Source organism: Urtica dioica, chromosome 6, assembly GCF_054948205.1.
Source record: "Urtica dioica subsp. dioica isolate 48M chromosome 6, U.dioica_male_clone48M_v1_H2, whole genome shotgun sequence".
Classification (NCBI taxonomy): Eukaryota; Viridiplantae; Streptophyta; class Magnoliopsida; order Rosales; family Urticaceae; genus Urtica; species Urtica dioica.
In genome coordinates, this window is record NC_142761.1 from 44421849 (window position 1) to 44437415 (window position 15567).

General features: G+C 36.0%; 1 protein-coding gene across 1 annotated transcript; it reads right to left on the reverse strand.

The window, feature by feature from the left end:
• Positions 1 to 1965: 1965 nt before the first annotated feature.
• Positions 1966 to 7914, reverse strand: LOC149394530 (uncharacterized). Its single transcript, XM_089616650.1, has 3 exons — positions 6194 to 7914; positions 2498 to 5219; positions 1966 to 2413 (listed from the first exon to the last, which is right to left on the reverse strand). The coding sequence occupies exons 1-2, from the start codon at positions 7785 to 7787 to the stop codon at positions 2533 to 2535; spliced, it is 4281 nt and encodes a 1426-aa protein (XP_089472776.1). The 5' UTR covers positions 7788 to 7914; the 3' UTR covers positions 1966 to 2413; positions 2498 to 2532.
• Positions 7915 to 15567: the final 7653 nt, after the last annotated feature.

Below are 15567 nucleotides of genomic sequence, written 5' to 3' on the forward strand. Positions count from 1 at the left end.
CTCCTCTCTCTCTCTCCCCATAATTACACATTTTCATTAAAAGAAGTGTCTACAGTGTAATTAAACTATGGCAAACAAAGGGAACAAAAATTCGTTATATCCTTGTCAAAAATTTGGGAACAGTTAGAAATTAGATCATTCTATTCCCTTAAAGTGGTCGAAATTCCGTCCAAACCGGAGTAAAACAATTTGTTTCTCATAAATAATTTTCTAAAATACTAAAATTGTATATTCTAAGTTAATAAAATGTTTTTTTTTCTTCCCGAAACGGTATCAGAAAGATACCGGAATTTTCATTTACGTGAACGGAATTCCGCTATGGTTTTTAAGGTACTAGGGGAAACATAAAGGACAAGATATTTGTTATATCCTTGTCGAAATTCTTTTATCAATAAGAACATACCGTTCTATTGTGAAAGTGGTCTAAATTCCCTCAAAATACTAAAAATACATTTTTTTTTTCTTTTCTGAAGCGATACCGAACAAGTACTAGAATTTTCATTTACGTGAACTGTACTATAAAAGAATATTCCAGTATCATGGCTGAAATGGAACCAAATTCTAATTTGTTCGGATTTCGCTTGTCCAAGTTTAAGTGTAATATATCTTTGAAATTAATTTTTTTTCTTTCCTTTTTTAAATAAAACATGCAAAACAATATATTAATTATTAATTATTCATGTTAAAATGGAATATTTTTTTTAAAACTTAGAAATAGAGATTTATATGTAAACAATATATAAATTTATATTACATTATAAAAAGGTAGTATTTTCAAAAAAATACATTATTTATTATCTAGTTTTCCTTCCATAATTTTTTTCGAATAATTTATTTGTCAATTTCAAATCTATTACCTTTATCTTCTTAAGAGTATTATAGTTATGTGGCGATTTGAAACATCAAAACTTTGTTTGGTAAAAAAGATAAAGTTAGTAGTCAAATTCTAAGATACCCTTATCATAGTTAAACAACTTATGGTTGTGTTTGGTAGTTAACTCAAAAAGTTTTTGTTTTCTATTTTCTAATTTTTGTAGTTGTATTGAAAAATGATTTTGTAGTTGTTTTCAAAAAGCTGTTTGGTACAGTTTTCATTTTTGTTTTTGAGAAAGTGAAAAAACTGAAAAAAGTGTTTGGTATAGTTTTCATTTTTGTTTTTGAAAGAATGAAAAGAGAAGATTAGGAGAAGGAGAAGAGAAGAGAAGAAATTTTTTTCCAAAAACACATTTTATTTGTTTTCAGTTTTCTTTACTTTTTTACAAAACAACTTCAAAATTTTTTGAAATTTTTTTCCGAAAAATTAAACCAAACACATTTTCGTTTTTTGTTTTCAAATTTTTCAACTCAAAAACAGTTTTTGATTGGAGAAACAAACATGACCTGAGTTGCAAAATAAATATCTTGAATAAGCTTATTTATTTGTAACAATTCTCTATTTATAAAATATCAATAATTTAAAAAGAAAAAAAGATAACCATGACGCGCAGGATTCATATAGTTCAGACATTTCTATTATATATATATATATATATATATATATATATATATATATTACTTTTCAAAATCACCTCAGTTTAACAAAACGAATTACAGTCCGGAGAAGAGCTACACTGACAATCATTAAAAGATATTTTTAGCTACATGTACACGTACCTAGTTTAATAGTAACGATATATCTCTACTACAGGTGAAATAATAAAGATTCATTTTTTTATTTTTTATTTTTTTATTTTTTTTTTGTGGAATTGGAAAGATAGCAATTATAGCCACATAGAGCACTGCGAGGAAAAAAAGTTATAAAGTCCACTAAACGTGTTTGCGATTCGGTGGACAAAACGTATACATATAGAATTGTTGAAGAAATGCATATATATGTACGTATACGCACATGGGCATAATAAAGTGATGATGACATGTCAAAGGTGTTGTAATACTAAGAAGAAATAATTGAAGGAAAGAAGAATCTGAAGGGAAAAAATAAACATGACTTTTATTAAATAGCAATCTGGTGGACCCAACAAGGCATTACAAAACAAACAAACAAACAAATAGCAGCTTCCAATCCACACACAAATGGCCATTTCTGTACAGCAATAATAAATAATTTGAAACTTATTAATACACAGACACGACCAAAAGTTTTTACCTTCATAACCCTATCTTAACCTCGAATACCCATTTTCTTCTAAGTTTGCTTTTCTCAACAAAACCACCAAATAATAATAATAATAATAATAAATAACTCCAACTTGAAAACAATAGAAGCACTTGCAACGCTGGCACCGGGAATGACGTGGAAACACTCGTTGTGTCATGGCTTCGCCGATGACGGCAAAACCAGACTCTTATTATTGTGGGCGTGGTGGTGTGCAGCGATGTAGACTTCTTTTTATTCGACTTTTCAAATTAAAACCTGTAAATAAAAAAAAACAATAAGATTAGTGGTTGCTAATTGATTAGGATTATTGTACATGATCAATGAATGAGTGTTACTTACAAAGGGTTTAGGTGTTGGGGGTGAGATTGGGGAGCCTAGTAAACCGGCGGTGGTGGAGATGTGTACATGTAAACCGGTGGTGGTGTCTTCACGGGTGGTGGGGGAGAGCTGTACTCGTACGGTGGTGGGGGAGAGTGGACCGGAGGCGGGGGAGAGCTGTAGTGGTACGGTGGCTCTATGGGGTGAGAAGGTGGTGGAGGGGATTTGTAATAGTACGGGTCCTTAGGTGGGGAAGGAGTCGGGGGTGGTGGAGATTTGTACTCGTAAACTGGTGAGGGTGGTGGTGGGGACTTGTAGACGTATTTCGGAGTTGGGGGTGGTGGAGATTTGTACTCGTAGACCGGCGATGGTGGTGGTGGAGATTTGTACTCATAGACCGGTGAAGGTGGTGGTGGGGACTTGTAGTAGTACGGGTCCTTAGGAGGAGGCGGGGATGAGTAAGTCGGAGTTGGTGGTGGTGGAGACTTGTATTCATAGACCGGAGATGGTGGTGGTGGCGACTTGTAGACGTATTTCGGAGTTGGGGGTGGTGGAGATTTGTACTCATAGACCGGTGAGGGTGGTGGTGGAGACTTGTAGTAGTAAGGGTCCTTAGGAGGGGGTGGGGATGCATAAGTCGGTGTTGGTGGTGGTGGAGACTTGTACTCATAGACCGGCGATGGTGGTGGTGGGGACTTGTAGACGTATTTCGGAGTTGGGGGTGGTGGAGATTTGTACTCATAGACCGGTGATGGTGGTGGTGGGGACTTGTAGTAGTAAGGGTCCTTAGGAGGAGGCGGGGATGCGTAAGTCGGAGTTGGTGGTGGTGGAGACTTGTACTCATAGACCGGAGATGGTGGTGGTGGGGACTTGTAGACGTATTTCGGAGTTGGGGGTGGTGGAGATTTGTACTCATAGACCGGAGTTGGTGGTGGTGGGGACTTGTAGACGTATTTCGGAGTTGGGGGTGGTGGAGATTTGTACTCATAAACCGGCGATGGTGGTGGTGGGGACTTGTAGTAGTAAGGGTCCTTAGGAGGAGGCGGGGATGAGTAAGTCGGAGTTGGTGGTGGTGGAGACTTGTATTCATAGACCGGCGATGGTGGTGGTGGCGACTTGTAGACGTATTTCGGAGTTGGGGGTGGTGGAGATTTGTACTCATAGACCGGTGATGGTGGTGGTGGGGACTTGTAGTAGTAAGGGTCTTTAGGAGGGGGTGGAGATGCATAAGTCGGTGTTGGTGGTGGTGGAGACTTGTACTCATAGACCGGCGATGGTGGTGGTGGGGACTTGTAGACGTATTTCGGAGTTGGGGGTGGTGGAGATTTGTACTCATAGACCGGTGAGGGTGGTGGTGGGGACTTGTAGTAGTAAGGGTCCTTAGGAGGAGGCGGGGATGCGTAAGTCGGAGTTGGTGGTGGTGGAGACTTGTACTCATAGACCGGTGATGGTGGTGGTGGGGACTTGTAGACGTATTTCGGAGTTGGGGGTGGTGGAGATTTGTACTCATAAACCGGTGATGGTGGTGGTGGGGACTTGTAGTAGTAAGGGTCCTTAGGAGGGGGTGGGGATGCATAAGTCGGAGTTGGTGGTGGTGGGGACTTGTACACATAGACCGGTGATGGTGGGGGTGGCGACTTGTAGATGTATTTTGGTGATGGTGGTGGTGGAGACTTGTACACGTATTTCGGAGTTGGTGGTGGTGGGGATTTGTATTCATAGACCGGTGATGGTGGTGGTGGAGACTTGTACACGTACTTCGGAGTTGGTGGTGGTGGAGATTTGTACTCATAGACCGGTGATGGTGGTGGTGGAGATTTGTAGTAGTACGGGTCCTTCACCGGTGGTGGTGGAGACTTGTACAAATACTTTGGTGATGGAGGTGGTGGTGACTTATAGACATAGGTTGGGGTAGGTGGTGGTGGAGACTTGTATTCATACACAGGTGATGGTGGTGGTGGTGACTTGTAGACATAGGTCGGGGTAGGTGGTGGTGGAGACTTGTATTCATATACAGGTGATGGTGGTGGTGGTGACTTATAGACATAGGTCGGGGTAGGAGGCGGTGGAGACTTGTATTCATATACTGGTGATGGTGGTGGTGGAGATTTATAGTAGTACGGATCCTTTACGGGGGGTGGTGGAGACTTGTATATATACTTCGGTGACGGAGGTGGTGGTGACTTATAGACATAGGTCGGGGTCGGTGGTGGTGGAGATTTGTATTCATAAACCGGCGATGGTGGCGGTGGAGACTTATAGATGTATTTCGGTGATGGAGGTGGTGGTGACTTGTAAACATAGGTCGGAGTTGGTGGTGGTGGAGACTTGTATACATAGGTCGGAGTTGGTGGCGGTGGAGACTTGTACTCATAGACTGGCGACGGTGGTGGCGGGGACTTGTAGTAGTAAGGAGGAGTGTGGTACTCTGGCTTCTCCTTGTGGCACTCCTTGTAGGGCTTCTTGGGAGCATAGGCGAACGACCTAGCCACGAGAACGACCTCGTACTTGTCCTTGGACTTGATCTTGAGCGTGGCGCCCTTGTTTCCGCCGTTGAGCTTGGTCGGGACGTTGCAAGCCGAGCCCTTGGGAGCCGCGTGGAGCTTGGCTGTGCATGCCTTGCCTCCGTATTTTCGGTAGTTGAATCCTTCCACTCGGATGCTGTATTTGCCGTTGATTTTGGTCTTTCCGTAGGCCTTGACCTCCTTGTAGTCTTCCTTGCATGTCACCTCAACCACAGCGCCTAAAAACCCATCACATTAGTTAAATATGATTATGATTAAATATTGTAGTTGAATAATCATGGTGTATTTTTTTTAATCAACTATAGTACTAATCATTTGTCTTTCCTAAATGATGTTAATTATTTGTGTCTTTAATCATGTATGGAACTGTTACTAGACTTATATAATATTGCAACTAACTACTAGAACATAAATAAATAATATATTGGATATTATGATGATATTATGCAAGTCAATATGATTGAATTTAATATTAGAGATGCGCTAGCAAGTTCTCATAGTATAAAACAATAAGTTATTTAGAGTGTTTTTATTCTTTGGTTCTGTTGAAAAATCTTTTCACATTCACATTTAGGTCTTTATTACTAAGTCAAGAATAAAATAACAATTAATTATACGCTATTTGGTTTAATGGTGTTTAGCAAATTGCTAGCTACTGTTAACTACATTATGGACATCCCATCTATTATTTTAAAAAAGAAAAAAAATATATAGAAAAACGTAAAAAGGAGTAAAGATCAAATGAACATAAATAAAATATCACATATTTTGTATATAAAAAAATAAACGTAGTCTTAGCTCTAATAGCTAGCTCCTTGAAAATCTTTTCAAAAAGTCCACAACCCACCTAAACTTTATTCATTCGGGATAAGGAAAAGTAAAGAAATAAAGCAGAAACTGCATGTAATAATGCAACCAAAACATTTTTATCATTTCTATATTCTCACGTTATAGACACTATATTAGGAATAAAAAAAAAACATGTAATTATTACTACCACTGGCATAAAAAAATGATTTTTTTTGCATCCAACTAGAAAGAAGTTCAAATATATCTTAAAACAAAAAAAATCCTACGCTAATATTTATTTATTCATGCAAAGAATATTCCGTTTTCTTTTCAAGCCATGTACTTTTCTATAACAAAGTGAAACAAGTAATTATCTAATGAAAATATTTAAAGAATAACATACCCTTAAGGTGCTTCTTGTTGTGAGATTTCTCAGGGTAAGTCCAGTCGTAGCATCTGTAGCAGTAGACCTTTCCGACCACCTTGAATACGAGCGGGTGAGGGTGCGGGTGCGGGTGCGGGTGCGGGTATGGGTGAGGGTGCGGGTGAGGCTGCGGGTGCGGCTGCGGGTGCGGGTAGTATGGGACGGGTGGCGGTGGAGACTTGTAGACATAGGTCGGAGCTGGTGGTGGTGGAGATTTGTATTCATAGACTGGTGATGGCGGCGGTGGAGATTTGTAGTAGTACACTGGTGGTGGTGGAGATTTGTAGTAGTACTTTGGAGTTGGTGGCGGTGGAGATTTGTAGTAATACACAGGTGTTGGCGGTGGTGGAGATTTGTAGTAGTACGGGTCCTTAGGAGGGGGTGGTGGTGACTTGTAGAGATACTTGGGTGACGGAGGTGGTGGTGACTTATAGACATAGACTGGTGACGGTGGTGGTGGAGATTTGTATTCGTACACTGGGGATGGTGGTGGTGGTGATTTGTAGTAGTAAGGGTCCTTTACAGGTGGTGGTGGTGATTTGTACAGATACTTGGGTGACGGAGGCGGTGGTGACTTATAGACATAGGTGGGAGTCGGTGGTGGTGGAGATTTGTATTCGTACACTGGCGATGGTGGCGGTGGTGATTTGTAGATGTATTTCGGCGACGGAGGTGGTGGTGACTTGTAAACATATTTCGGGGTCGGTGGTGGTGGAGATTTGTATTCGTACACCGGCGACGGAGGTGGTGGTGACTTGTAAACGTATTTTGGGCTCGGCGGTGGTGGAGATTTGTACTCGTACACCGGCGTTGGTGGTGGAGGGGATTTGTAGTAGTAAGGGTCCTTAGGAGGTGGTGGGGACGCATAAGTCGGAGTTGGAGGTGGTGGAGACTTGTACTCATACACCGGAGCTGGCGGTGGTGGAGACTTGTACTCATACACCGGCGATGGTGGTGGTGGAGACTTGTAGTAGTAAGGGTCCTTCGGAGGTGGTGGAGATGCATAAGTCGGGGTTGGTGGCGGCGGTGACTTGTACTCGTACACTGGCGTTGGTGGTGGTGGAGACTTGTACTCGTACACCGGAGTTGGCGGTGGTGGAGACTTGTACTCGTACACCGGAGCTGGCGGTGGTGGAGACTTGTACTCGTACACCGGAGCTGGCGGTGGTGGAGACTTGTACTTGTACACTGGAGTTGGCGGTGGTGGAGATTTGTATTCGTACACCGGAGTTGGTGGTGGTGGAGATTTGTACTCGTACACCGGAGCTGGCGGTGGTGGAGATTTGTACTCGTACACCGGAGCTGGTGGTGGTGGAGATTTGTACTCGTAGACCGGCGCTGGTGGAGACTTCACAGGAGGAGGTGGGGAACTGTAGACGTAAGGCGGGGGAGGGGACTTCTCGGGGGGAGGGGGGGAGCTGTAGACGTAGGGTGGTGGGGGGGAGGCGTAGATGTAGGGCTCTTCAGGATGGGCAGAACCGGCATTTATGGAGACAACGATCACCGCCAAAGTCAAGGCGAGGTGTGACCAAAGACGACCCGGCCTTGTAGGGCCGCCGCCCGGGTTCCTCATCGGAGAGATTTACCGAAAATTTTCTCAATGTCTCTCTCTCTCTCTGAAAAAGTAGATGAAAAGAAAAGTGGAAGTGAAGAGAAGAGAAGAGAAGTGAAGAGGAGAATTGGTATTGTGTTTCTGTGTTTGTGATAAAGATGAGTGCATGGCATTTATAGTGTAATTGAGTCGTTGGAACAAAGCTGTCAAGTGGGACCAATTCTATGTCCCCACTATTTTTTTTTTGTTTTATTAATCCAACTCTCTCTCTCTCTCTCTCTCTCTCTCTCTCTCTCTCTCTCGTAGCTGGCCATATTAGTTTTCGTTATAGCTTCTACTCATTCGTCCATTTGAATTTTTATTCCAAAATGGGATGAGAGAAGAGAACTAGTCCTCAACTGCTCTCTCTCAATTTCATCAATAATAAAAGCATGCAAATCACGCAATATTCAATTCATTTTTTTTTTTTCCACAACTTTCGAAATATTTTATCTTAATTTTGTAGTATTTCGCTATTACACTTCTTTGCCTTATTTCGAATGGCAACATGTTGGGTAAAAAGAATCTTCAGCTACCGGGAAGAAAAAAGAGAAAAAAAAAAGAAAGAAATGAAAGAGAGAGCTTTGGTCGTAATGTGGAAAACGAGTGCTAATAATGATATGATATAACAAAAGAGTATGACGTGGACAATTTATAGACGTCCGATTAATCTTGGTTGGGATACAGTGCATGGCTGCTATATAACTAAATGACGATTTTTTTTTTTTTTTTGGCATCCAATGACTGCTTTGAACCTTCCTTAGACATGTTAGCCAGGTACACAAGAAATAATGACAAACCTTTCTCTATTATTTAACATAAAATAAACAAGAAATTATTAAATAATTATGTTAGTTATTTCATTTCTGATTTCTAATTCGACGACGTGTCTTTGTTTTTTTGGTCCCATTTTGATGTATAATTAAATAAGCCAATTAACGAGACTTACATTTTCTATAATATCTTCCACGACATCTATAGCAGAAATGTTAACTATTTTTAGGAAGAAGAGAGAAACATATTTAAGAACGTAGCCATATACACACTGCCATGTTCCATGGCGAATTAGTTATATATTATTTTTGTGAAATAATAGCAACTTCTGATTTTTGGCATTATTTTACATTTGGTGACATTACTATCCCTCCATTTGTGTGAATACTTATTTCTAATTTATATTTATGGAAATTACGTTACTCATTTTAATTTATAATCATCGATTCAGGTATATTAAGGTTCTATAACTAAATGCGCTTACTTAATCCCCAATAAATATTGAGGTTTCATAAGCTATATTCAATCTCATTTGTAGTTATCTTGACCTTTAGTCGATCTTGTTCAAAGGACTCTGCAACATAATTATTATTAGATTATATAGTAATTTATGAAGAGAAATTTGAATTTTTAGACGTAATAATACCTATTGTGATTTTTATATACATTAATTGTAGAATTTGGAATTCATGCACACTTTTATCTTTAATTTCTTATTTACCAGGTTTAATTTTTCTCTCATGCAACTCATTTACGTCAACCACTGCATGTCGAATCATTTTCACTCGTCGTATAGCAATGGTTTTCCGATACTTGTGATATCGTTTAAATATATATGCATATATGGTCGGTGGTGATTAGTCGTGATCAAACGTGAGTGATATATATGGTGTATAACTTTTGGTCTTCAAGCTTATTTGGTCAAATTTTTGTGGCTTTTAGTCACGCCAGCCGAATATATGTCTAGTTTATATAATATTAGTGATTATTTTTCAAATTTGTACTAATTAATTTTTTTGCATGTACATATATATATAATTTTCTTCTCTAAATTGTATCTCAAATATAACATGAAACGGCTCTTAACAATCTATTCCATAAATCTCACAACATGATAACACTAACATAACATGATTTCATATTCTACTGAATTCGACAAATTTGGCCAACTACAATTATAACATGATAGGATTCTAAGAATCACGAAGACTATTGTGGCAACCAAATTCGGTCGACCACGAAAAGAATATATATATAAATATATGAATATTGTACCAAATTATATATTAATTATTAACCTCTTTTTTTAGGCGGAGATTAAGTGAAATATGAAAGCTCTAGCGCTATAACTACTCTTACCCTTTGCTCCTACCACATTGCACTTACTTCAAATTTAAATGGATCGACAATATAATGAAAATGATGACTTTTTTCATTCAAAGACGCCATGTGATACCAATCATATCATGTGTTTGGCTTCCAGTTTCACATAATATATATGTGTACATGTATAATATATATATATATATATATATATATATATATATATATATAGAGAGAGAGAGAGAGAGAGAGAGAGATGCAAAATAATTTTTTATATAATGTCAAAATTGGAGTGCGTTTACATTTTTGGACAAAATATGATGATTTCTAACTGTTTTTGGAAATGTATCTACAATATGTATCATTTTTTTTTAAACTAAATTAACAATATCGCAATGTCTAGACAGCCCGACCCCAAGGGTTAAGCCCTTAAGCAATGACTTAAGACTCCAAAAAATTTTGTGGAAAAAAAGCCTTAAAAAACTTCACATTTTAGGGAAAAAAAAGCTTCAAATTTTTTTAAAAATAAACTATTATACTTATTTTTTAATATATATTTAGAAAACTAATTTTTTTATTCTGCTTAAAGTCACATAATATTTGTGCTCGCCCCCCTGTGTCTAGATATTTTAAAATTATAATGTATCGTCTTTTTGTCAATCTGATTTATAGTTTTTAATACATATAGATTTTAACCATTTATCGTCCAAAATATCAAATTCTGATTGTTCAATTAAATGATGAGATTTGTAACTAACTAGACCACTTTAAACATGTGATTTTGGATCTAGCCTATGTTTGATAATTTTTAGGGATATAGCCAAATGGCTTATGTGGCAATAATTAAGGTATGATTTATCCTTATTTATTAATAAATTCGTCACTTTCTCACTTATTTTTTTTCAAATAATTTTTTTTGCATCAAAACTTCAAAAATTCGTATTTTTTTCATACGAACTCGAAATTGAGTGATTTCAAATCCTACAAATTCGTGGCGTCGAGATCTTCAAAAATAGACCCAATGTGTATGATGAAAAATTATGTTTAATGCATCATATTTACATTTCCATTTTTTTTATAATTTCAAAAAATTTCCGTTATTTTCATATTTAAGGTAGATTTTTCTACATCTATGGTACTAAACATTATTTTTCATCAAACACAATGGATCTATTTTTGAAGATCTCGGCGTCACAAATCCGTAGGATTTGGAATCACTCAATTTCGAGTTCATATGAGATAGATATGGTTTTTTGAAGTTTTTATGTAAAAAAAGTGTAGGAAAAAAATAGGAGAGAGAAAATTACGAATTTATTAATAAATAAGGTTAAATAAGACCTTAATTATTGCCACATAATCATGTTGGCTATTTCCTTAAAAGTTGTGAAACATAGGCTAAAAACAAATTTCGTAGTTTCATTTTGACTATTTCGCTACAATGCCCTTAAATGATTTATGTTTTTTTTTATATAGATATTTAGTTTTTCTTTTGCATCTAAAAAAAGTATACATGGAACGTGAAAGCACTCTACTTTCTGATATATATATATATATATATATAGTCTACTTTAATTTGGACCACGGCAATTAATACACACACATATAAACCTTAATTTCATTGGTTTTCAAATGTTTCAAAATTAAAACAAATTGCGGAATTATTTCTATTGTTAATCTGAATCCAAACTTGTCTAAGTCTTCTATAAATTATTGGACTGTTTCAGATTAATAGGTAGGCTTATATGGAGAAATTGTACTTTGTTAAAAAAAAATTAACTAGAAAAATAATAACATGACACATGAGCACATGCTCAGCTTCCAATTTAGAAAACAAAGGATTTAAAATTTGCTTATGTGTATATTTTGTACATAGTCCCTAAGATAACGGATATAAAAAAAGACGAAGACATTGCAATACAACTAGCTGGTCACATAGCACTTGCATGCTTCTAGTTACAATTTTAAATTTAGTACTGAAAATAAAATATGTATTGGATCAACAATAGTTTTCGTTTAACACTATTTACAGTTTTCAGTTACGTACAAGGATGATGTGAGACGGTGAAGCAAAACATAAATAAAGGGTTGGGAAGTGAAAAGAAATATGCAAAACTTTTGCAAGTTGGTGAAAGGGTTCAATCAAAGTATAGTTAAGTTAAGATACGCTCCACATATTTAAGCAACTTTTAGTTAATTGGAATAAAGCTTTATCATTACACACCAACAAGCATTAGACAAATATCATGAATTATGAACCTTGACAAAAATAATCCTCTAGATATGAAGGTTCATACTTCATGATATTTGTTAAGGCTTGAATTTTTACTTTGACATTGTGATGTGAAGTGTGTATTCGTACGTGCTAAATTATTTTGATATTGTGAATAGGATCACTTTTTCTGCTAGCCAAAAGGCTTGTTTTTTACTTTGATATTGCGAAGTGTGTATTTGTACGTGCTAAATTTTGGGCGTCTGAATTTGAAAGGGACTATAATTTTTGGTTCCGACCATCCGAAAATACCTTTCAAAACTTCTGTTCCGGTAGACTTGTGAATTGGAAGTTTTGGTTCCTTCTTGAAACTGGAACCGGACGGTAAACCCCAAAAAAAACTTTTTTTAGGATTGTATTATTAAAGCCTTAGATTTCATCTTTTGTTAGATATGTTATAGTATTTACGGATGAAGAAAAGAGGTCGCGGGATCTATAAAACCATTTCTCAGTTTTTTTTAGCATAAACAAATTTGATTTTGAACAAAAAAAAAAATATTATTACGAGAGGATGGAACTTATGGTCCTTATTGACCAGATTAGTATGTTCCGGCACAGAGAATCCAACACGTTCACCATTAGACTAGACTTAAATTACTTTTGTTTTCCCCTTAACTTACACTCGAAGTTGACTTGACTGTTTTATAATCTATTGTGTGATAACTTCTATTGTCGCTCGTTTTCGGACCATACTTGAGTTAAGATGCGTTCAAACTATAAGCTTCAAACTTTTTTTGAGTGAGCGAGATCTCTATTCGTCGTAGAAACTTAAGTAAATAGTACAACAATTTAGAATAAATAAGTACAACCCGTCGCACTCACTATCATCGTACATCGTCATATAAAAATAAATAAGAATGTATGAATAAATAAGATTTCTATCATATCACGCACTAAAAAAGCACAAGGGAAACCTAGATAGCAAGCTAGAAAGAAAGCGCAGACAAAAGCTAATTAATAACCGAAATTCACATAGGAGATAAATATAATCCAGCTTAGAAGTACAAAAAGAAAAAGCCAAGGAAAATAAAAGAGTACTCACTAGTTACAGCTTTCTTTGTTCGATAATGATGATTCAAATCTCTTGGCCTTGCGTTTCTCCTTTCTCCTCGTCTAAATTTGATGAAAAATTCAACCCAGTATAGCAGTGAGATTGCGAACCCTGTGGCCTCTAAGATCCAACCTCTGCGACATTAATTTAAATCAGATAAATAAAAGTTAAGAAACGTGAATTATTAGGGTGATGCGTTATTTAAAATATTCTCTCTATCATTGTACAACAATTATTCTTAATAATCACTAATTTTAAGCTCATTTCAAAGTTTAATTATATTCATATAAAGATATCAAGAATTCCGTTTAGTCCTACGTAGTGTGTTATACATAGTATCAATTGCATAGTATAAGGTTTTTTTTTTAAATCACACACACACACACACATATATATATCATGTGTTTATCAGGTACATGCATGTTGAATTAAACTATCAAGGGTCCTATAATTACAAAGTACAGATTTGTTCATACCTATTTTAAAAACTTCACTTAATTGGGAAAATAACATGAAGTTATACGCCTGAGGACTCACAACCCGAGTCTCCGATGAACTAGCACAGAAAAAAAATACGTAATAAGCTACTTGAAAACTATTTACCCAAAACTCTTCCACTCGAAGACTTTTCCCAATTTCTTTGAAGTTCATTTGCGTTTTTTAACTGATCATATCTCAACTTAGTTTATGGTAAAAAAAAAAAAAAAAAAAAAAAGGAAATATGTGCTTTATATATATTAGCACGTTAGATTGTCTGACTATCCTGACTAGACTGTCAGCGTGGCAGCTGACAGTATTTTATTACTGAGCGATTGGTTAAAAAGGTTACGCAACGATTATTTTTTTTTTACAGAACGGTTGATTAAAACTTAAAAGGCTTTTGTAATTAGAAGAACACCAAAAAAAAAAAAAAAAACAGAGGATTCAAATTCTTACGCATTCTTCTTTTGGATAACATTCATAATTTGTAGATTTTCAATGAATATATCCTACTCAAAATATTGAAATCATGATTAGCTGGAACAAAAATAATGTTTTTTTGTGTGGTGCAATCATAGTAACAACAAAAAAATGGAATATTTTAGTAAGGCCACATGAATTGGTATACAACCATCAAACCGTAAATATGCAAATAAAAAAGTCAAACAAAAATCTGTGAACTTCTAAAATAAGCACCGTCGATATATATATATATATATATATATATATATATATATATATATATATATGTATATATATAACTCTGAATACTCTACCTTAGTAGATTTAGTTTTGTACAGATGCAATGAATTATAATATTTGGTTACACCGAGTAAACCGAGAAAAGCTCAATCCATGTGAAAGTTGAAACATAACTTTTCACGTTCTAGTTTACCAAATAAAATAATCAGTTGAAATTGTAATAATTTGCAGATCGTTCAGAGACGTGTCACATTCAACAAACACAGAACATATTATGTCGCATAACCTTGGATTAAAAAAAAAATATATTTCATAATTAGTTGTCATTTAGTGGAACGAGCATGTGTTGTAAATCTGAGAGAAATTCGTCGGTAAAAGGAATTTTCATTGTCACTACGGTCTATCCATCGTGATGATATTATTTTTAAGGGTATCATATTATATTTTTAAGGGTATTTTAAATATTTGAATGATCACCTACTGCTACTTATGATATATGATTGATCTGAACGTAAGTAATATTAAATATGTAAGAGAGACCAATGCTTACGGAATATACTTCATATTTTCCTATTGACAAGTTGAAATCATTGATAGGTTGATCATAGACTACTTTCTTGAAATATTTTAACGTTTAGTTCACTATTACTGTCTTAATCAATTTTACGCTAGCTCTTTTACTAATTATGTTTTGAGTTAGGGATTTTTAATTAATCAAATATTCATAAGAGCTTCTATTTCAAACTTATTTTGTCTGGAGTATCTTTTTTGAGGACTTATTTAGTAGCGAAGAAATTGTTCTAGGTTTATTTGGACTTTTCTTAACTTCTCTATAGCCATTTATTTTATCACCTCAGTTACCAACATCGTAAAAAATTCTTACCCGTGTGACTCTAAAACTCGAGCTTCTGACAGCTGCGACAATTTTGATCTCGAATAAGTTTTTGATGCAATTGCATGATTTGTTGACATACATACACATGGCCGTTGCCAGTTTTGTAATTTTAATGAGAATTTTCGTTAAAAAAATAATTAAGCTCAACATTTTATACATTCTTCTACCCCGATGGTCGGGTATCATTTACAGTTCTCGCCATCATGCACCCATATATTTTTTTTAATATAATACCTCAATCCCGCTCACTCAATTATTTCTCAACCTT